Raw genomic sequence first — 24,930 nt, 5'->3', positions numbered from 1 at the left:
TAGCACCGCAATACCTGTAACTAGTTTCAATCTCTGGCTATATAACTTGCAGTGATAAAGGGATGATCTTGCATTGGTACATAGAGTTGGTTGCAAGACAGGGAATCCTCAGAAATCTTGACAAGCCAAAAAAAACCCCCAAAAACCCAAATCATGAAAATCCTAATGGGGGGGGGGGTTATACCTATACTTCTAAAAAAAAAATTCTTCTTACCTCTCAATAAAAAAAAATTCTCCGTAAGAAATCTGTTTTTGTTCCTGTGAATTTTTTCAAGTGAAAAACAATAATTTGTCGAGAAGATATCTAGGATATTTTCCCTTTCATCAATTTCAGTTGCAGTTCTAGCTTTCACAGGTATGTGTATTTTGGTCAAAAATCGTCAAGAACATAAATATTTTAGGACAGACTATAGATAAAGTCTTGCAGTGGATCAGAAAAATAAGAAAGTACTTAGATTGTTGGTGAAAATCATAGAAAATCTTAGTTGTATACAATGACTTATAAAATGAAGTCAAGAGAAGCCTTAACAGTGCTTACATGTAAGTCAAAGAAGAACACAAGTTATTGGTGGTATGGTTAGAAAATAAAGAAGCTTAAGTTTCAACTAAGATTTAGTCACAGTATATAAATCTGATATATGCTCTCAGTTCTGTAAGACACAAAGTTAATTGAGCTATGCTTTCGGTTATCATAATTGAAAAATAAAATGTGCAATTAGACTTTTTAAGTCATAGATTTGCCAGAAGTTGAATCATCACATCATCACATAGACTGAAAAGAAAATTTCAAATGAACAAAATTTTATACTCCTCAGTGCATGTATTTATACACGAGTTCAGTTTATGTTTTGTTTTTGGGTTTTTTTGGGTTTTTTAGCTCACCGAGACGAAGTCAGGGGGAGCTTATGCTATACCCTCGGCGTCGGCGTCGGCGTCGGCGTCGGCGTCCGGACCTGGTTAAAGTTTTTGTTGCATGTCCTGTATCTAAGCTATTACCTGTCCTATCTTCACCAAACTTGCATGGATGATGCATCTGGACCTACTTATGGACTTGAAATACTTGGATGCTGAATCTGAGTCCTAAATTTAAGATGCTGGAGGAGGTTAAGGTTGTTGGACCAGGTTAAAGTTTTTGTTGCAGGTGCCCTTTGATAGCAATATCTAAGTTACTGCAGGTCCGCACTTCACCAAACTTGCATGGATGGTGTGTCTTATGATACTGATGCACCAGACAGGCTTGAGTGCTGAATCTGAGCTATAGGTTTCGGATGCTGGAGGAGGTTAAGGTTTTTGGAGCAGGTTAAAGTTTTTGTTGCAGGTGCCCTTTGATAGCAATATCTAAGTTACTGCTGGTCCGTACTTCACCAAACTTGCATTGTTGGTGTGTCTTATGATACTGATGCACCAGGCATGTTTGGATGCTGAATCTGAGCTATAGGTTACAGATGCTGAAGGAGGTTAAGGTTTTTAGAGCTGGTTAAAGATTTTGTTGCAGGTGCCCTCTGATGATTATATCTTAGTTATTACTTGTCCTAACTACACCAGACTTCCATGGATGGTGCGTCTTATGATACTGATGCACCTGACGGGCTTGAATGCTGAGTCTGAGCCATAGGTTTCAGATGCTGGATTAGGTTAAGTTTTTTGGAACAGGTCACATGTTTAATAGATAATAGTACTATTTCAAACTTGCATAGTTGATTAAACTGTAATATGAATGAATCACAGAGGAAGCTTAAGATGCAGAGCTTGATCTCCATTATCAAGGATGCTAAAAAATATATCTTAGTTATTACAGGTCCTAACTTCACCAAACTTGAATGGATGGTGTGTCTTATGATACAGATGCACCTGACAGGCATGGATGTTGAATCTGAGCCATAGGTTGCGGATGCTGGAGCAGGTTAAGGTTTTAATTGCTAGTGCCCTCTGATGATAATATCTTAGTTATTACTGATCTGAACTTCACCAAACTTGCATGGAGATGTGTCTTATGATACTGATGCACCTGACAGGCTTGAATGCTGAATCTGAGCCATAGGTTTCGGATGCTGGATGAGGTTTAGTTTTTTTTGGAACAGGTCACATGTTTTATAGATGATAGCTTGCATAGTTGATTTAACTATATCATAAATGAAACGCAGAGGTTGCTTCAGATGCAGAGCCTGATCTCCATTATCAAGGATGCTAAAGAAATCTCCTACCTCACTCAAACCTGCTCGATAGTAGATGTGTTTGTTGATAAATGATATAACATGATTCCTATGATATAGTATTGTATGGTATGAAACAATATTGTTTTATATGATACAATATAATATCATATGTAATATGATAAAAAGTTATATGATACGATATAATATTGTATCAATTTTTTTGATATTTAATGTTATGATATTGTATCATGATATCGTTATGTAAAGTATTGTTTATTATGATACAATATTATATAATATTATATTGTATTATTAATTTATCATTTTATCACATGATACTATTGCATAAGATATTGCAAAATATAATATTGTATCCTATGTTACAATATTGTGTTATAATATTGTATCATACGATATTGAATAATATGATATTAGTTTCTGTAATGTAGAATTATATCACATGAAATTGTATAATATGATACTGAAATATTGTATAATATCGTATCATACGATATATTGTATAATATGATATTGGTTTAAAATATGATATATTATCACATCACATGAAATTGTATTGTATGATATTGTAAAATAATGATACAATATGTATAATATAATGTTGTATTATATATTTTTCTTTATCACATAATATTGTATCATTTGATATGGTACAATGTTGTATCAAATTAAATTGTATCATATGATACAATATGATCATATTATGTTTCAAAAATGATACAGTATCATACAATATCATACTATATTATAGAGTATAATATCATGTTTCAATGTTATGATGTATTAAGTAATATGATATTGTAATATAATACTTTATTGTTTTATATATTATGATATTGTATTATGTGATCAAATACAATAACGTATAACACAATACAATGTCATATCATACGTTACAATATCATATCTCATCATTGTTTATTATGGTATCTTATTGTATTGTATGATATATGTTGTAAATATGATAGGATGCAATATTTAATTTTATATTATTGTATTGATTAACATATGAACATATGATTATCATACAATTTTTTAACAGATGATGTACTATATTGTGTCAAAACAGAATCCATGAATATCCAAGATCATAAAGTATGATTTTCATTTAATATGATAAAGGTGGTCTCATAAAGGTGAAGTCTCATAAGGGTGATGTCTCGTCTCGGTGAGCTTTGTAATCTGTGATTACCTATGTTTTTTTTTGGGGGGGGGGGGGGGGGGTAAGGGTTTGTCAAAAATGCTGAGAAGGGCTAACTTGCTAAATTTTATTCTTAAGACATTCTGCATAAGAATAAATGAAAATTAAGTAAGAATTAAAAAAAGGCAGTCTACCATTTTTTTAAAAAATTTAAATGGTGGGGAGTGTTAACATGTATACTATAGCCAACACTAATATCATTAGAGTATTGCACCTTTCCAATATCTGGTCATTCTCTCATGTAAGCTTAAAGTTTTTCACAAAAATTGTAAATTTCATAGTCCTTGTTGCAAGATTTCGGGTAGGGGAACGGGGAAGGGTCATTACCATGTTTTAGATTTTTTTTTACTCCAGAGTGAAGCTTAATTAAAGCATATATGAGATTCTTGGACAACTCTGTGTATGGGCTATGGTATTCAGGTGACAGTTACGGCCTGTGGGCCTCTTGATGTAGAGACAGAATAATAGATGTGCATACTTGCAGCCTGCTCACTTTTACTTAGTTTATGTTGGAAGTACCTGCTGAATTCATTGTGACAAGGGAATTACATTTATAACAAAATTCCTTAAGATATACTTGTGTAATGTTTAGTTGTTCAAATTTTGTTGAACTTGATCATAAACATAGAACTTAGAAATATCATACCTATTAAGTAATTCAAAATGATATAAAAGGAAAACAGGTAAAAGAAATTGATAAAGATTCTTTCCATTGTTTAAAAAAGGAACATTAGTATGTTCATAGGTGGTATAAACTTCATGACAAATGTAACGTGATGGGAGAAATAATGACGGACCAGACCTGGATTTGAACCCGGGCCCCCTGAATTTCTATTCAGGTGCTCTACCAACTGAGTTATCTGGCGCGGATATTTGCACTGGTCTGACCACCACATTTCTCCCCCCTTAAATGATCTTCAACTTCAAAGATCACCCCAGCCTCTTTTCCTTGGGAGGATTTAACCTGTCAGTTCCAGGGGTTGGTCACAGCACCAAATTTAACAGGATAGAAGAAATTATGACGGATGAGACTGTATTCGAACCCGGGCCCTCTGAATTTTTAGTCAGGTGCTCTACTAAATGAGGTATCTGGGGCCAAGTTTCAAACTGGTCTGACCATCACAAACAAACAAACAAAACACTGTATCCTAGACATTGATCCCAAAGAGACACAGAAGCTAGGCCCTTCTGCTGCTGACTGACTGATCAATGGATGGTGGTCATGGTCTGTTCTCTTGTTGATGAATTGTCATTATTGTCATCACTCCACATTCAGGGTATGAAAAGGCTCTGTTGTCAGTCGTCTGGTTGATTGAGCTAAATCTATACTGAAAGTCTTCCTTTTGCAGTAATTAAGAGTAGTGGTCAATAGCTGGTACCCGAGCATCCAGGAATTGAGTTCCTGCTTGTCCCCCTATTTAGTGCCCCTGTTGATAAGTACGATTTCAGACATCATTATCATGGCGAGGTCATTAGGTGAGGTCACACCAGGTCCCGTCCCATGCCAAAAGGCAATAAATTTTAATCAGTCTGTGTGCGTAACTATGCAGAGCGTCTATTATTTCTTTATGTTGTGTTGGGGTTTAAATAAAATGGGTGTGTTGAAAATTTTCCAATATTATTTTTAAAACTTTCTTACTGTACGTGGACATTGTAGACATCTCTGCGTTTTGTCCTGTGACACATAACAATTAATTTTTTTTTAACAAAAGACTAGAACAGCATGGATATGCAAATAAGATGTTAAAATTAACTTGTATTTAGGTCACGGTGTGGCTTGACACACTGTAGACAGACCAGTGATTATTCATATTTGTTTGTTTTATTTACTGTTTTAGCAGACAGAATTGATTTTTTACACAAGTGTATTGGTGTAATTGCTCACCTCATGAGAGAGGTACCTTTTGAACTGTGCTTGGGTTGTTTTTGTGTGAGACCCAATAAAAAAAACTGTCTGTGTCCGACTCAGTGGAAGGATTAAGCCTCTCCTATGAGGTTCAGGGAGGTTTAGTTTTTCTTTTCTTTTTTCTTTTTTGTTGAAACTAAGCTGGTAAGTTTAAACTTTTAAAATCTTCAGCTGTATCGATTTTGATATGCTCTAAAATCTTTTGTATGGGGGAAACTAATAACTGTGCAACATATTTTGCTGAGTGTGTAGAATATGCATATCTTAGATAAGTATCAGAATTGTTAAATAAATGTATTGTTAGAAACTGATCTAAACCTTTTTTTAAATATTTTTAAAAAAATTTTTAAAAAGTTGAACATTTTAAAGATTAATATGTCTACCCATTTGTGAAAGGATTTGCCAGGTGTCTGGCATTGTGCCCTGTGTATTTGTGTGAAAGAGGGGTTAACTGTCTGAATTTCAACTACATCTGTAGTTTACCTTTTTTCAAATCCCCGCTTTACCCAGGATGCTATGTAATCTGAATTTAAACTCGGCGTTTGCCTGACCTTGATGAACCGGTGAAGTAATAAGCTAGCTTTCACATGTTTAACAAATCATATTCCGACCGAGTGTACTGTACAATGATGAATTGAATGGATGCTGCTGTCTTATTGTCAGAACATTCATTAATGATACCGGAGCATGTGTTAATTGTGAAAACACAGAAGAAGGATATGTGTGATCGAGACAGATTGTTTCATGATAATTAAGAATAGAACCGGGGCTGTGGATGAGTTTTATATCGTGGATTTTGGGTGGATGTTTGGTACGCCAAGAATTCCTACCCTCCCATACTGTGAATTCACGGATAATTATATGTGGAATGTTTTTGGGGGCATCATTAAAAATGCTGACATATCACACGCGAACCATTCTAACAGTGAGTATATTTTTTGGTCTTGGAATGATGTAAGTTTATGGAAGAAAATACTTGACGTATTGTTTACGTAAATACATAATTTTTAAGTAAGTTCCGTGAATGTAGAGGGAAAATGTCTTCCGGACAAGGACTTAGTGTGACGCCATGCTTGGAGCTGTGTGTATTAGAGTGTAGGGATTTTGATTTGTGTATTATAATCTTAGCTTAGTGTGTGATAGATATTAGAACAGAGTAAAGCTCACATCTCAGACATATGGCAGGAATATATATACATCTCTAAATGACTTCAGCAATGAAGACCTGTGGTGAAATTTGATCGTAATTCACCTAATTTGACCCCCCTGTCTGCCACCTCAGACATTCTGTATAAACTTGGTGGCCTGACCTCAGACTGACCAGTCTGGTGTTTGTATAATGGCTAGGCTACTTATTGTACACTAGGCTTTACTCAATGGATTTCCACACATTACAGTGTAATAGATTGCTCTCAGGGGCCTCAGGTGGGGTTCTCATCATTTTGGCGCCCTTTTAACCATAGCGGTCATGTTTTATGTGGTACACCTATTCTGAAAGGTAAAAGACTCGTAGCATTTGGCAAGGTTAAGAAAGTTTCATTAAGCTGAGCTCAATTCATACACTGTGTTAGTTTTTATAGTCAGAATGCAAAGGAGATCAAAGAGTTTTCCTAATTTCATAATGATAATAACATGTCTTGTACCAAAAATCTGAGGACTCGATCATCAACCCTAAATTCTTGGAATAATAGTTGAGAAGAATTTTTTCATTTAAAAAAGGAATGAGGAAAGTGAATGAAGCAAAGTATCCCTACAGCAAAAAATGCAGTTAACTTATATACATGTATATATATACCAGTGTTAAAAGATACCCAGTTTCTGCTCAGCAAAGAGACTCATTTGATGAAAAATCGGGAAATCAGAATTTTAACCTTTTAGATAGGCCCGGGATTGATAAAAAACTGCTCTGTACAATGAACAGCATATACTGCTTTCTGTAGAGTAAGCATGTATATAAATAGTCATGCAGGAATTTTACATTCTGAAGTGTTGATGAAGTTTTCTAAGGATACAATTAAACAGAGACCTTGAAACAATTCACCCACTTTCTGATAAATATGTCAAGACTATATCAGAATTTGCTTATTTTATGGAAATGATTTCAGTGAATAAATCATGGGGAAATGCATTGTGCACTTGAGAGATTTGCTTGTTTGTGTCAGTATGAAGTGTCACCCTGAATTATTTTTGGAACCTTGTAATGGATTTCATGAGTTAGCTTTATCTATTTCCAAAAGGAAATACTTTTTCTAGAGCAAAACTTCTAGTAAAGTCCACATGTCACAGGATTTTTCTTTTTTCTGCAGGAATATGATTCTGATAGGAGCATATCATTTGTAAGAGTATAACTTTGAAATTAACACAAGTAGTCACTTTTATCAATAGATTAGTTCAGGAAATTGTGCTCATTGGAAGGTGACAAGAGGAGTGAATGTTCTTCTTGGGTCAAACTGACTTGTGGCATATAATGTTTTTTAATGGTTGTGTTAAAAAACCCAATAAAATGTTGTTTTATAGGCAGATACCAAGAAAAGGTTATGTAGATCAATTTATGTCCCAGCCTGCAAATTACAGGGTTTTAGAAGGTATTGAAAAAAATCAGTGTTTAGAGAACATTTGATGAGAAGATATCATTGGACACATTATTATGACCAGAAATATGTAGATTTTTTTTTGGTGGAGGTACTTAAAAATTTAAATGTAACTTAGGCATTGAATCATATATATATATGTATATATATATATATATATTTATTTATTTATTTATTTAAAATCAGAAAATAATGAATATCATAAGTTGCATCTTCAGCTGTCATCACACAAAAAAAAGAAAGAACAAATATTAAAAAAGAATTAACTTTCATTTGTGTATGTGTGCATTGGACTGAATGATATATGAGTTGGCAAGGCATTTAAACACCTTTGGTTGTGCCTCCTGAAGCATTTGAATACTGTCTGGGTCATGGTAGACCAGGGCTTTCCATATACCTATCGTCTGCTACACAATCTTGATATGGTTGAAAAAAAAAATGCTTATTGTGCTAGCTGACAGTCATTATATAGCAACTACTTACTTCAACCTAGAGTGGCTTACATATTGATCCCATCAATATTTTTACATCTTGAAAGCTGTCAACATACACAGTACTATTGATTGTTATTTCAAATCTGAGTTTTGATAGAGTTGTCACAGTTTAAACATTACCTGCCTTTCCCAATTTTAACCGAGTGTATGAAAATTACTAGGTCAGTTGTAATGTATATTCAGTAGAATACATTTTAAGTTTTGTTTCATACGAAGTTCATTTCTCTTAAAACTGAATTTTACTTGTTTGAAATGGCCTCCTTTGAATAATTGGATGAAAGTAAATTAATTTGGTATGTGTTGCTATTACTCTCTTGAATCAAAGTCCTGAATTTCATGAGGATCTCGTTAGGTTGTAATTTTACCATTTCATAATCAAAGGGAAGAAGGGATTTAAAAAAAACAAAAATGTAGCAATTTAAAATCATAAGTTTTGGTCTAGTAAAGCTTGTAAACCATGGGTCCACAATTTGCTTTTTTAAGCATTAAAAATAATATTTGTAACCATGCCCAGGTGGGACTCAAACAATAGCAAAGAAAAACATTACATATACATAGTACAATATTATTATATACCAGAGAAACAATACAAAAATATACTCCATACTCTGTTCCCCCCAAAATAAATGAAGAGAAACTAAGGAAAGAAATTAAAAATACAAAAGCATTAAAGTACAAAATGTATCCTCTGTCCATGTTAGCAGAGCTTGCCCAATAATTAGAGCTGTTTCAGTAGTCAGCCTAGGGTTTAACTGATGGAGAATTAAGGTATATTTTTTGACAAAGTGCCCATCTGTAACAACTTGTAGATGCTGTGTCAAGCAGTAAGCTACTTAATATATAGTTTTACAGTAATAGATATTATATACCTGGTATTGAGGATTCATAGACAATCAAATAACTTATGTACAACATTGACCATTAAATTTCAAAACAATTTGAAATGAGTTGCCACTCAATTTCTAATGTTTTACACATTTTGGGTACCAGCTTTCATATATATCTTAGCCATTAAGTGTCTGAAAGAACTGCAGAACTCTTATCTAATTTCCCAAACGATTTTGAATTGACAAGCTATAGAAGGAGTAACCACTAGGGAGCTATTTACATACTGACCCAGTATCTCTGGGACTTGGACCTTATTTTAAACTTTTTTGTATCGTAATTTGATTATGGAACATGAAAGTGACCAAAAACTTCTGTGCTTCATATGTTTTTGATATTGTTTATGTTTTTAAGTTTAATATCTCAGTTTCCTTGAGTTGATTACTTGATAAAATTAAGTGTGATTATGTAATTTCAAAGTATCAAAGAAATTATTTCAATACTTTATAAAATTATCTTATCTATTGTGAATGTAAATAACACCTTATGGTATTTGATTTTGCAAGTCTAGACTCTCTATAACATGAACTGTGAAAAAAAAACCAACCTTAAAAGTCCCAGCAATTTGTTGATTAAAATCGATTCTATCAATAAATGCTCAAGGGGCATTCAATACCCATTTGGGATATTGCTTATCAATATTAATGTGTTTTACTAATTTTTGTCTAGACTGGTAATGTTATAATTGACATTCTATGCATTGAAACATCTTTTTTAATGTCAGTGACATCCCTTTGACACTAAGTCAAGTGAATGTATGAGGAACGAATATCAACATACCCAATTTAAATCATTATTGTATTGTATACTACACATAGAGTTTATGACAACTTTTAACAAAGGCTTTATCATCATGGATAAAGGCTTAGAAAATTAAATCTTAAATATTTGATAGAACTATAAATCAAAAAAGAATATAATTCTTGAATTACCGAGTCAATTTTTGTGAAGTATTTAATAAACAGATAATCATTATGTTAAAACAAAATCAGTGAGTCTTTTGTGTAAGTAGTTTCAATACTGTGATTTTAGTCTCATCAGATCCTGGAGTTTGGGGTGTCAGATGTTTTTTTTTTAAAGTGAAACCTCCTAAAGACAAAAAAACCCTCCATATTGGATAGGTCTGTACAATATATTATAATGCAAGGCATCACATTTTTTCTTGCTTAATTACTGATGTTTTGTAACATGGTTTTGTGACTGTCAGACCAGTTCAAATACTGCCCTGTGCCTGATAGCTCAGTTGGTAGAGCACCTGAATAGAGATTCAGGGACCCGGGTTCAAATCATGGTCTGATCTGTTTTTATTTCTCCCTTCCTGTTACTGTTTTTATTTTCATGTAAGTATAGTAACTGCTCTGTAACCATTGCCATTGTGTAGGTATTTTTTGATCAAGGTTACTAAGTTATTGCTACATTGTACTTTTGACAATTTCATTATACAGACTTGCTGAGCATTATCATTTTGATAAAAATTAATTTTTATAGGTCATTTAAATCTAAAAACCACAGTGACTTACTCTCAGAATATTGCATGATCACTGCCATGTTCAAAACATACATTTATCTTTAATCTATTCTCATGACTGAGAAAAAATTGAAATGATTTTTTTTTGGGGGGGGGGGGGGGGTGGAGATTTAAGTTCCCTTAGGAATTAGCTCTGAATGTCTTTTAGGGAGCACAAGGACTTAGTTATAGCTATCTGATGATGGCATTCAAGTTATAGTTATATATATTCCATTTCATAAAAGTATGATTGGGTCTCGTGCAGTTTTTGCAAAATTGACTGTTTATATGTCATAAGACTTGATGGAAGAACAGAAGCACAGGTACTGAGCTGTTTTCAGATTGATTTTTATGGAACTTCTGGGATTTCTTTGTTGCAGCGATTATGTTGCATTTGATTAACCCTTGCTGCGGACAAAATGTTCCTCAGACTCTTGCATGGCTCGTAAATTACACAACAACCATGCACACACCCTTAACAAAGAAAGCCTTGTTTGGTTGCGATATTGGTAACAGTTCATTGTCCTCAAGAAAACTTCTTTGTTTGCTAAGAATTTCTAAGTAACACCTGCTACACATTCAGGACTAGCTGTAAGATTTATTTTCTATTGAGATTTTCTTCTTTGTGAATGAGGCTGGGCAAAGCTAGAAGAAGCTTTACATGTCAAGGGTAGATCTTAATTGGGTCGATCAATATTTTCTTTTATGGAATAAGAAAGGAATTATATTAATGACAACCATATATAATCTCAACATATACATTGTTCTTGATTTTATTGTTTTTCATGAAAGTCAGATTGGAACTTGTAATTTGAATTGATACATATATGATTTTAAGAAAGGGAAAATAACATCTACTTAGTGTGATTCAATTCTTTCTTCATGAAAATCTGGAATTTATTGACTAATATTGTCAATATTGATGTGGATAAAAATCCATTACAATCAAAATACTTTCACTGTATTATAATTTTCAATTTTTACAATATTTGACAAAAAACATGTTTTAAAGTTTTTTTAGAAAGTTTAGAATTATGAAAGCCCCAGCTGAATTCACACTCACGATGTACAGTTTCTTAGTTAACACTTTAACCTATTGCGCTATACTGTTAGGTAGCAAATTCGTAAAAGAAAACATTTATAAAATTAAACTTGAATTTATTGTTTATTTTGATAGGAAGTACGTTACATGATGGAGGTGTCCCATACCACCTTAACAGACAAATAGTTGAAATGCTTGACTGAACATAAAAATGTTTGAGCATTTAGAAAAGGTTTAGGTTTGACTACAACTTCTTGTGATCAGGCCATTAGTAATCGCCTCAAAGAATGGCTAATCATAGTGAGTAAAACGTTTGAGTCTATAGAGCTCCTGGATATCGTGAATGAGTTTCCAAATCTGCCTTCAAGAAATATTCAATATGTCGGCTATATCGTTATCACTAAGAAGCTTGTAAATAAGGTCTGAATAGCCAGTGTAGTCAGTAGAATTTAAAGCAAAATGCGTAGGAAAAAAATCTCCATTTCAATGAAGGATTTTTTATACTGTAGGTGAGAGACATTACAACAATTGTTTCGAGAGGAAGGAATCGGGTGGACACTGAAGGCTTTTTAATCTTGTAGAACACGGTGACACTAGAGAGTAAAGATGTTTTCTGGCTAAAATAGAGAGCCCTTCCCTCTTTAATATTTTAATAAGGGATGATAGCTAGTGTACGAATTTGCTAGTGTGCATTCTTTGCACATTTGCCTTACAAGATCAACTGACCCCAAGTTAAAACAGTCATCTTCAGACCTTTAGTAATTAAATCAAAATTTGGACACTGCCATAAAATTTGGTTAAAACATACAAAGAATTTGATATGATATTGATGATTGTTTTCATATCATGATTATTCAAATCGTTAATTCTTTGTTCAAAAGCTCTTCTTTTTGACATGTGTTTATCATGATTTTATGATCATGGATCTAATTAATTGTCTTGAGTTGCTCTTGATGATACCTTATAGGGTGTCCATGGCATTTCTTGATTCTGAAATTAGTTTGTACATTAGAATAAAAAACATGCCATGCCATATATTGTGCATTACTAAATCGGGGGTATATTTAAAGAATATACAATACTTCTACACCACTGTTCTAATCACAGAAGTATTATGTCGCAATTTTCTGTGATACATTCAAACCTCAATATCCTGGATATAGTGGATATGTAAAAATATTTTAAGCTTTATGTAATTTACACATACTGGTACTATGCATAAAACATGATTGGATTAGGCAAGCATTCATGTATTGTCTATATGACCCATCTTCATTATTTAAACCCCTATATCTGGAGTACTTTGATATCCCAAAGTTGTTTATTGGTTTCATAGAGTTTGAGAATCTGAGGTTTAACTGTATATTATCTATGACTCCGTTGAACATATTCTTTCCCCCATCTATCTTAGTGTAAAGAACTTGAAATCAATTAATGGTAGTTATGGATGGGATTGAATTTTGAAATCAATTTGTGCAAGCTGGGATGAACTGCAAAATGATCTTGTTGGAGCTATATCTATGGTAAATAGTGTGGTGTACACTGGAAAATGAAATTCATAGAAAGATGGACTCGTGTATTTTTGGGTTAAGTGGGAGTTCTAGTTTCAAAATACAGGTGGAACATTGATATTTGGTCTTGCCGTCTAATTATATGGTCTGTATTGTTATTAAATGGATAATTTCAAAGCAGCTGCTTTTGAAGCTACTTATTGCTTTGTAGTTAGGTCAGATAACCACACAATATAATTAAGTGCAATACCTCATCCTAGTATTAGTATATTATGAAAAAAACCTAGTCAAACTAGAGTGACTTTTACCCAAACTTACTGTGTACATATATGTGATATCATATGATATTTATATGGTATTTAAGATGGATTACTGTCTTCTGAGATTATTTAAAGAAAATGATTGGAGCAGGTTGTAGACCTTTTGTTTCTCAATGGAAGTATAATTAATATAGTCATATTAACGGTACGTCTTGTTGCCAGGTGGGATCATCAGATCAAATGAGAAGCGAAGCCTTGAGTTTGGTCTGATGATCCACGCCTGGCAACGAGACATGATCTGGCTCTTTGGATCAAGTTACTGTTATGATGTTAAATTTATTACAGTGTATATGCCCTCCCATTAAAAATTTAGGTAAAAAATAAATTATTTTGAATACATTATGCGTTTACTTGTTTAAAAAAAAAACCTCTATTTAAACTGGCTATGAAAAGCTAACATCATTTATTGTGTACTACATCATTAGTTTCAGAGAGAGGTGATTTGGATTCTGAAAATCACAGTCTGGTGATCAGTGGAAAATCATATCACATTCTGTAAAATTAACAGTATCAAAAAAGGAAAATTGATTGGTATATAATAAATATAGTGTGTAAACAATTGTGTTAAAACAAATTTTAATCCAATCCTAAAATATCACACAAGAGAGTCCACAAAAACCTGTAATAATCCACATAATATTCAAAAGTTATTTAATATTTAAACTACTAAGCAATATTCATTACCAGAGTACTGAGTAATTTTTATAAATAACACTCGATTTGGAACTCGGGGAACATTTTTTTTGTTACAGAGTTGCATCCTTTCTGTAGATAATGCATTGCATTCTATAAGCATAGACAGGGTTGTCTTTCTTGGACAGATCAAATGAATTGCTTTTTGTCTGACTTTCGAATTCCAAAACTTCACAGATGGTTTAAATGGTAAGATCAGTTTTGTAATTTGAAAACCGAGACTAATGGAATTCACCAGAATTAATTCTGCTGACAGAGAGCTTGGAGTCATTGCAAGATTTCAGAGAATACAGTACCAGTAATATCAATAAGTATCTTGATCACACGCGGAAGACCCATAATGGTCAGACGAGTTTTGGTGTATTGATTAGGTCACGCTGTCATCAGAGTATTCATCCTGTTGCTACCTTTTTAGTGTTACTATCCTCATTTTTTTCTATGTGTCATGTTGCGATCAATTTTATTGTCTAGACAGCATTAATGTTATTCAGAAAGTTGATATCTTTTAGCTCACCTGATCACTTCTGGGTTTTCTCTGTTTGAAATAGGTGGTAAATTATAATCAAGTTAAATGTGTATTAGGATCAGTCTGAAACAAACTGGAATTCATTTGAAAAAGTTTCGTTTGCTTGCAAAGTGAACATTCTTTCAAAAGATATTAATTTTAAAAAGTCATTTCATTGGAGTTTTCATAGCAATGGAAATGTCACATTGATTATTTTATCTAATAAGGCTGCAAATATATATCAAAACCAACTGCTTAATTTTTTTGCCTTTCAGACAGGAAGCAGTCATTTTTATTATTAAATTGATAAAGTTTCAGTACAGTGACAAATCAGAGGGCCTTTATAGTTTTTGGTGGTTGATTTTGTTATTGAAATATTAATATATTTGGTTTATGAATTTCATTTTGGTGGATGAATTAACAGTAAACTATTCAATAGCCAACAGGTTCAACCGCATTATATTAATTATGATTATATTGGAACCCTTCAATCATGATGAAATGTTATTTAATCGCAAACATGAAATTATCACAGGGTAAATTGACCATATGTTGCAATGGTCTAGACATCTCCTTGGCTTGCACTTGATTATTTTAGATGATAGCAGCCATTACTTATGACCCTCTGAGACAGAATAAGTATCACTGGATCAACTTGGCCACTGAACTGTGTATGTTTTATGGGAAGGAACGAGAAGACGGTCATTGCCTATGCAGAGCACTCCTTACAAGCAGGCTTTCGGTCCCTGCCATACCAAGCAGCTATAAAGACTACATGTTGAACAGTTGGGGCCGGAGCTTTATGAAAAGTTTCATTTTATATGTTTTCCTCCAATAAAGGATGTTACCCATAATTCTGCTATAAATAAGTGTGGATTGTGGTCAGTGATTTGGAATTTAAGATTTTAAACTTTCTAAGATATCCACAGAGAAGTCTCGTCAGGAATTAGTACATTGTTTCCTCTCTGAAGAGTTTGTAGAAGTAGGCCTGTTGGGTATCTCAGTTCAAACCTCTAGTAATCATGTTTAATCTTGCAATCTCTGTCTAGACTGGGTATTTAAATTTATTGATTTTACAAATGAATTGCAGGAAAACTGCTTGATAAACTGAATTCTGTGCAAACTAAACACCTTTTTTGGGTCATTGGACTCTACAGAGAACATTTCATTGGAAGTCTATCACTCACACTCCGACAAATACCAGTTGTGAATGAAAGGACTGTCACCATAGCATGTTGTTGTTTTTTTTACTTCCTCTGTAAACTTTATTATAATTACATAAAGTACCACTCAGGGAAAGCCATTATGTTTTGTAAAACTTTGATTGGTTTCGTGGTGAGCAATGGAGCAGCAGTAGCATTTTAAGAGAGATGACAGTATCTTCTGGCAGAATGTTATCTTAAGAATGAGTGCAGTGTTGATTCAGAAATATCTTACCCAGACATCACAGTTATTGATAATGCAGAGTTTCTTTGAAATCAGTTTCATTTTTTTTATGATCACAGGCCACTTTTATGGGGTCAGATTGAAGGAGATCCAAGATGTTATTTGTAGAATGCCAGACTGAGTGTTACTTATTTTTATTCATTGTAATCAGACAGCATTGTCATAAAACTGCAGCTGTTGACACATCATGTCCGTGGGGTTCTCTGGTGTAATGCCAGACAGAATCTCTAAAGGTGCAATACCATCAACTCTTCACTTAGAAGGATTAACACCATTTTCTATAAATCAGCAAAGTGTCTGATAATTTTCAAAGGCTTCCATAGTGAACACATAGTAAAATGAAATCCATTATAGAGACCTTACATTTGTGGGTATTAATCAAGGAGGTCACCCTGGGTCTCTATATGGATTTACTAGTTCTTACATTCCTTGTTGACCTATACAAGTCCATTCATAGAAAGTAGTGATTGACCTTCAATAAGTATAATGATTATGTTTTTAATCTTTATGGGCATTCCATCGATTATATTTGGAATTGGTGTTATATGCTCCTGCCCAGCCAGAATGTAACTAAATGGGTTTTTTTTTTTTAATTTGTTTTGGCGAAGTTCACTGAATATGGGACTGTTTGACATTGCATAAATCTCACCACAATTAGCTTGATTGTCTCCTCTTATAATTTTGCAGTCATTGATTAATAAATGATTTTTTTTAATGGATCAATATACCAGTGCATCAAATATATTATTTATTTATTGATATATACATTTGACAAAAGCATGACATCAAAGAGCAAGCTAGTTGAAATTGGCAAATTTATGATGAAAAGTTGGAGCAATTTTAACATTTTACTTAATATAAGGAATTGAAATATTACCTTTTTCTGTTTGTTTTAAGCCTGAAGAGGATGTGAAATCATTGGTCAATGGGAAGAATACACAGAATTCAGGTAAGATAGTTGTGATAATTATAATGACTGTTTTATTAATGGTCTTCAAGTGTGCCAGTCATCAGGCAGGGCAACAGGAACCCGTAGATCCGAACTTGTGTGGGCAATTCTCAAGCTCAGATCTAGGGGTCTGTGTCGTCTCTGCAGTAGTCAACAAGCCAGACAAAAACCCAGATCTACAGGTGTCTACCAAGCATGCAGTTAAGCAGTGCTATATAGCTCACCTGATAACACAGCCAAATAGTGATATCTAGTTCACCTGATCAATGACAAGCAAGCAGCAACTAGTGATATCTATTTCACCTTATCATAGACAATCAGTGATATCCAATTTTACCTGATCTCCTAAAAATCAGACAACAAATCAGTGTTTTATCACAGTGAGTAGTCATATTTAGCTCACCAGATCCACAACAGGCAGTGACAATATCTGATAGGCATTTATTCAAGTAGTTCATATGATGCTAAGTAGATTTGTGTCATCTGATGGAATCACCTTGTGCAATTCTGACCACTTTTTTCAAATGATAATGTGACTTCTGTTAATACAGAGTGTGGTTTTTGTTCTTCTCTCTTCATGACACTTTCTCTTGAATGGAAGTAAAAAGCAATTAAAATGTTGAAGACTACCTAATGAGCAATAATTTGCCAATTAACATCCTCACTTCCAACCCCCAATATTCATGTCTGCATTATCCATTGATCTACGTGAGAATTTGATTGAGAGGGCTTCGTTTACAGGAATGCTGCAGTACTGTACTTCTGCAAGCTATATGTACATGGTCTCGAGTTGAGGTAGTAGGTTGTATAGTTGAGAATTACAACACATTTTATGGAGAACTATACAACTTGCTAGCTTTCCTTGTGGCATGTGTGACAACAAATTGCAGGCATCTAATGCAGACTCGTGAAGGTGAGTATAGTAACACAGAGTTGTCATCAGTCAAATACATTTAATGATCATATATTCATCTTTCAAGTCATGAAATATAAGATGCTCTATCTAAGTGTGGTGTAGTTAATGAAGGTTTGCCTTGACTTCATTCGTCACTGAATGGGTGATGTGCTTAGTGATGTCCTTTATTTATAAGATTGTGTTCTTTTTTATTTTCTTTGAATTACTTTGAACTTACTAGTCTTAATTAGCTTCATTGGCCATTGAACCAAGTCTGGCACAAAATATTTCAGATTCAGGTATAAATAATTAAGATAGATCAAGCTGCATTTGAATAACAGAAGATGTAGATCTTTTTAAATTTAATATTGAACAAAATCAAAAGAAGAAAGTTCAGAATACATGTAGAAATAAAAAGTCACTCGAAAGACATATATTAAGATTATATCGATCAGTCTTCCTATCATGTCTTTTTATCATGTCTAAGACTAGCATTTTAAGATGTGCAGTCTTCATGTAAAGTAAAGGTACTTATTAATAAAAAGAATGCAAAATCGGTTTATAAAAACACATGTTATTGATACAAATGATAAATGAACTCTAGCACTACAACAAACAGAAATTAAGATGACAGAGTTATCCTTCTTTGTATATTGGAATACACATTGCACGTTTGCAACTAGAACAAAGATAATATCTGTTGGGAGAAAAGTTATATGGCACTGCCTGATGTCCAATTCTTTTATATATCCATTTGCATACTAACATATTAGTCAAAATTGGAAAAAAAACATCAAAGTAATATTTTTTTTAAAGTACTTTTGAGTATTATTTCCTAATAACTTCATTGAATAAATGGATACGGAGGATGACACATTTAGATGTTATGATAAAACATAATTGAACAATTTCTTTAAACATTTAGAAATATAGCCTATTTGATATCATAAATACTGTGATTGAATTAATTGCATGACCGTCTTCCTAACTAACCAATCTTTGCATGGAATGTTATTCCTTAAGTATATTACTAAGGCAGATAAGTTGGATTCTCAACGTTCTGCTGTTAAATTGTAAAACTTTGCAATCAAAGCCACAAAATAAAAGACAAATGTTGGTTAATATTCAAAGTGAAATGGTCTGGGCACTTTAAGGTTAAGGTTGCATTTTGTATCCAAAAAAGATTAAAAGTGTGGTAAATATATAACTTCCCAATCCTAATGGATGAATTTCTTGGAAGAATCATGGGCATAGTTTGTGAAAAGTGTTTTCTATTGCACCAACTTTCAAGATAGCAAATGCCAGACTGGCTGCTTGGGTTGTTAAATATCTGAAGATTTTTTAAGGAATAAAAAGTGGCATTGACAGACTGCAAATATTTTCTCTGTAAGCTACAGTGTTGTGCATGCATCCTTTATGTAATTGTTGGCAACTAGTTCCTACAGGCTAGGAATGTCTTGGGCAAATACTGAAGGAATGCACATGTTGTACTTGCACACTGTCGGTAAAAATGTTATTGTCTGGGGAAGCAGTCAGTCGGCTTTGAGCTTAGTGGCTTGCTACCATGATGAAATAGAGGAATTGTCTTGTGTAATAAGTGATATGTATTCTCTTGTTTAGAAGACTAATAGGTGAGTAAATTTACTTACACTCTCTTACAGAAGAAAGTACAAATGAAATGAGGCTTACCTTGGAATATTTCTCAGTTTTTTATTTTGATTTCCATCAGGGTTCCTCGTCATATGATGAAATTACCAACCAGACTTTGTTCTTCACCATCTAGTACACCTCACTTGATATTAGATTATGAGAGAGTTTTTACAAGTGATCTAGAAATAATGGCTGAAATAATGAAGTTAAAATTCCAAGAAATTGTAACCAGAAGTTTAATTTGGACAATAAATAATTTTGCCTCTAAAAATTCCTTCAATTTGTCTGTGTTTGTCAGGCGCTTGAATCCTGACTGATGGTGCAGTAACTATACTGTCTAGACTCTAAGTCAATTACATGAAAAATCAATTTTTTATCCCAAGAAGAACACTGATGGGAGAGATTTGTTGAAGGTGCCAAAAATAATAAACACTCCCTAGCAGACGACAGAGAATCTGCAGCAGTTCTGCTGCACTAGATGCAGAATGCACTGTGCATATTGTCTGCTTACTGATAAGGATGAAATTGTGGATTTTCAGCTTCTCCCTTAGGGTAAGTTATTTGTCTACAATTTAAGATTATTTTTTAAATTATTTTTATTGGGGGGTGGGGGGCTTCATTTAAACATTTCATTTTGTAATATTTTTTTGATAATGATTTCTTTCAGTTACACTTACTTCTTTTTTGAAATAGTCATAAAGTTTTTAATGTATGACATTTTTTTTAATCTTTTATATGATGCAAGATAAGTTGTTTTCCTCTAAATTTTGTCATATAGAATTGATAAATAATGGGACATTCAGTACCAGAATTGTAGACACCAAGTGGTTTTGAGATATTGTGCTTATAAGAAAAACTATCAATTTTTCAATTTTCATCTTTTTTTTTTATTATATAAGTAGAAAGTGGTTTGCTTTCTTAAGTGTCAATTAAGCATCTATATATTTTAGGAAGAAAAAAATCTGGTTCTCCCTATCTTATTTCCTTCCCTCAATTTTTATCTTTCTCCTCCCTCATTAATAATAGCAAAAATTTAAACTGAAGTTAAAATTCACTGGAGGAAAAGACATCTTGCAGGAAGAAATTCTGTTTAGCTGGGCTAGCTGACTTTTTCCATTGTTAGTTTCACCTGAGGTGAACTCGCATCTGAGGAGTTAATAACCCTGTAATTGAGAATATACTAGGTATGCCCAGACTGTGGTTTATTGGGAGTTGCTATTATTAGAAATATATGTCAGTAGAGCGAGAGATTAGGAGTGTGGTGGAGCTGTTACTGTATAAAAGGACAGGAATTTTTTTCAAACCAGGTATGTAAAAGCAAGTTATCAATTTGAAATGGTATCTGTATGTTACATTTTTGTGAGGCAAATTAAACAAAAGACAAATTGGGTCAGCTTTGTATCCAGGGAATAAATGTAGACTTGATTACTGCCTGTTGTGGAAACTGCGTCTCTAGTTAGAGGATTTTTTTTTGCACTTGGTGTGCTGAATTAAAAATTGTTTATGATTTTGGTGTACATGTAATTGTATACTTTCATATGGTATGTACAGTGATTCTTGGGTTATAATACAACACAAATATTTCCTTTTATTGACCTTATTTAGGAAAAGCAGCTTAATGAAGAAAATAAATGCAGAATCAGGCATATAACTTGGTAAAAGGTAGACAGAGTATTTATGTCTGGTTCAGATTTAGAGATTGGATGATATTGCATTTGGCAATAGTTTAGATTTCTGTCATTTTGGTGTATTGGTGATCTTGGTAAATGAGGTGTATTTGAACACTTGATGGTATGATCTTGTCCAAGTTATGTATTAACTATCCAGATACTGAACAAAATATGCTGTCTGCACTCCATGTAGACTGAAACACTTTAAATGATAAAGTAAGAATATATAAATTCACACAATAAGGTAATGATGTTACAGAAATGTTCATATTTTTTAACAAAACCCACAAATAATGAACACAAAACACCCCCCAAAAAATGAGGAAGTAAATGGAGGAAACAAGATGTTATTGTTAGGGTCCAGTATACCAGCCATTCACGTCTTGCAAAGCATCAGCCATGAAACTCGATCTCTGAGCCAATAATTCATATACTTGAGAAGACTTAGTTTCTGTTGATCCATTCAATCAGCAGATTGCATGGTCTTGGTTAGCAAGTGGACGCAAATTCTGAATGTAAAAGAGTCATACTCATTTGTTAATTAGGTTCCAAGATTATTCCATTTTTGTAACATTCAAGGGTTTGTGATCAGCTGATGGATGCATAGTTTTCTATAGGTATTGTGTTACTCGTGAGAGTTTTACCTAAGGGGGTGATGGTTGCAGTCATATTGTAAATGTGTGTCATTAGCTGTTGGTAGAATCCTGAGAATAAATACGAATTTTTAGGGTATCTGTTCATTGAAACCGGCAAATCAGACAGCATTCCATGTTTCTGCATTTATCAGCAGTCTATATCATAGAAATATTTGTTCATGAACAAAAAAGGTTTAGCGACAGAAAAAATTACTGTGGAGTGGTACGTGGTCAATTTTAAAAGTGAGCACTGGTGAGCATCACACAGTATCCAGATGTAGGGAGTAAAGCTGAATACAGAAGCTAGCTGTATCAGGTCATTGGGCGGTCTCTTGGGACAAGGGCGTTCAGAATGGCTGTCTATTTCCTACTTATCTCCTTTACAGTCTAGACTCAAAAAATGTCAAGTGAGGATAATAGTGGCTAAACAGTGTCTGCTGTGTGGAATTGAAAATTTCCGCTGCTTCTTTTCTCATCTACAAAAAACTCACTTGTTGATATGGCACTAATTGAAGTGAAGTATGAGACTTCTCTTGAGTACAGAGAGGTAAATATTATTGACTAGTGATCGATAGAGAGAGATATATGAAAAGCAAGACATAGCTTTGTTGTTTAAAATGGCATGACAGAATTTTTTTGCACAACTTTAATATATGGATATCTTCTGTTAGTTTTTTTTCCATTTCCTGTTTCGTTTAAAAAAAAAATTGTTTCATAATTGTTATCCAAGAAAGATTTTGTTCTATTGAAGTTATTTTTTTTTTTTAAAGGGTTGTAGTTGACCTTGATCTTTGATCTCTACCAGTTCAAGCATGTAGCATTCTTTGTAGTATCAGTGTGCAATCTCTTTGTAATCAGCAATGAAGTTCTGGAATGATATTTAGGAAGAATGTATATACAGCGATGACTAATTGTATGGACGTTTGTGCAATAAACTGGTAGTGCAAATCGTAAAAATGGTTGATATTTAAAGTTTTGTGAATCCAGGTATATTGATTGGCAATATATTAACAAAGAGAAACTATTTCAAAAGGCACACGTGTTACCACTTTGTTATATTGCATGCCTGAAGTTGTGGTTAGAGTTTGATGACCTAGATATTATCACTTTGTCTAGACTTAGCTCAGCAAGAATTGATTGAGGCACCTTGAGGTTCAGCTAATGAGGGATTTCCTGAAACTGTTAGACTTACCTGATAGATTCCCCCCCCCCCCCATGAAAAATTAAACAATTAAAAAAAAACATATAGTCTTGTTTAGAATAACAGACCTAATCTGTAATTCACAAAAAATCCATTATTTTGTACTTTGAAAATTTTATGCTTTTCCCCATGTGCATGGCCATTAAAATCTGTCTGGTTTTTTTTTTTCACCATCAGTACATATACTTATGATTATTTTTTATCTTAACCAACCAGTGCTCTTCATTAGTGTGAGGTGGTACACATTTTGAACAAAAATGACGTAAAGGATCTAGAAAAAATGTCTCCGTTTGTGTCATGGTCTTAAATCAACATTGGAATTCCAGTAGAACCACTTGTTTTACAGCAATAAAATACTGAAGGCTGATATCACCAACATATTGAACCTAGCTTGCTATGAGTATGTATTGTACTTATTTTTTCAGATAGACAACAGGTGTTTACGTTGAGTGGGTGTTATCGCCAGGTATATAACAGGATATGTAAAGGATTCTAGGAGGGACAGGCATCAATGTATTGAACACTAAGCTGATTGCTATTTCATACTGAGGAAAACATATTTGTTACAATTCTCTGCAATAATATGTAACATCTTTAGTTAACATTTATCTACATGTACCTGCATAACCTATACGCAGCAGTACTTATGGACTGAATTTTGTCATGTAATGCTGTTTCACATCAGATGTATATTGTTCCACAAAGAAAATAGCTTAGAATACAATTAGAGGTAACACTCAGTCTGGTGATGCTGTGACAATTGTTGTGATGAAAGAGAGTGTTGAAACCTTAGTCTGCAGGAGTGCAAGGTCTAGTGTAGTACTTCATATTGTCATCTGGCTGGATGAAGGTAATGCTGTTATAAATATAATAAAGGACATCAAATAAATGCACTATGTATTAGAAAGCAGCAATATAATCTGTTTCGTAATTGTTAGAAATAAATAAGCAGGTGGGCCTAATTATTTCATTGACCTAATAAATATTAATTTACATTTGTTTAATGATAGTACTTCGTTATTGTGCGCCAAAATTCTACAAACCCCAACAGTTTTTATTGCTCTGTGAACCCCTCTCTCTCTCTCTGTCTTTCTCTGGAGGATTCCATTCCACCACGTACATGTACCTTAGCAAAACTTCCACATGAGTAGCTGAAAATGAAAGTTTTGCAACTGAGTTTTGCAGTTAATGTGTTGTCAGTCAGAGGATTTAGTCTCTCGTGTTAATCTACCATATACCTACCTGTCAGTCTTTATCATTGTGAGGGTCTAGCTCATAATTTGTACATACTTTATTTTAGTTTCTGAGATATAAAGGTGACACACGTACCATTACCCTACCACCAACCTCCTGAAATTGACAGTTTTTACAACAATGTGGATCACATTTAAAGAAACCAAGACTGGAACAATTTATTAAATACAGATATATCAATGTCTTTTTCTGGTTTTTGTTTGTTTGTTTTATATATATATATATATATATATATATATATATATATATATATATATATATATATATAAAACAAACAAACAAAAACCATATATATATATAAATGTGGGGGAGAGCTCCTGAGTAATGGATGAATTGCAAAATACAGTATATTACGTCAATTCATGAGACGTATGATTTTCTCCAAATGAAGCTTAAAGTAA

General features: G+C 33.3%; 1 protein-coding gene across 2 annotated transcripts in view; it reads left to right on the top strand.

The window, feature by feature from the left end:
- LOC128192132 (uncharacterized) overlaps positions 1-24,694 on the top strand; it is a 54,616-nt gene extending 29,922 nt beyond the window's left edge. The window contains exons 4-5 of one of the 2 annotated variants that reach the window (XM_052864609.1): positions 17,173-17,224; positions 24,576-24,694. In XM_052864609.1, the coding sequence (XP_052720569.1) occupies positions 17,173-17,224; positions 24,576-24,589 (66 nt within the window). In that variant the 3' untranslated portion in view covers positions 24,590-24,694. Of the gene's footprint in view, positions 1-17,172; positions 17,225-19,848; positions 23,275-24,575 lie in introns of those variants that run through there. The other variant, XM_052864608.1, reaches the window with a different exon arrangement.
- The last annotated feature ends 236 nt before the right edge of the window (positions 24,695-24,930 follow it).

This window comes from Crassostrea angulata, chromosome 7, assembly GCF_025612915.1.
Source record: "Crassostrea angulata isolate pt1a10 chromosome 7, ASM2561291v2, whole genome shotgun sequence".
Classification (NCBI taxonomy): Eukaryota; Metazoa; Mollusca; class Bivalvia; order Ostreida; family Ostreidae; genus Magallana; species Magallana angulata.
The sequence above is the reverse complement of the archived record's forward strand: the minus strand, read 5'-3'. Positions and strand labels throughout refer to the sequence as shown.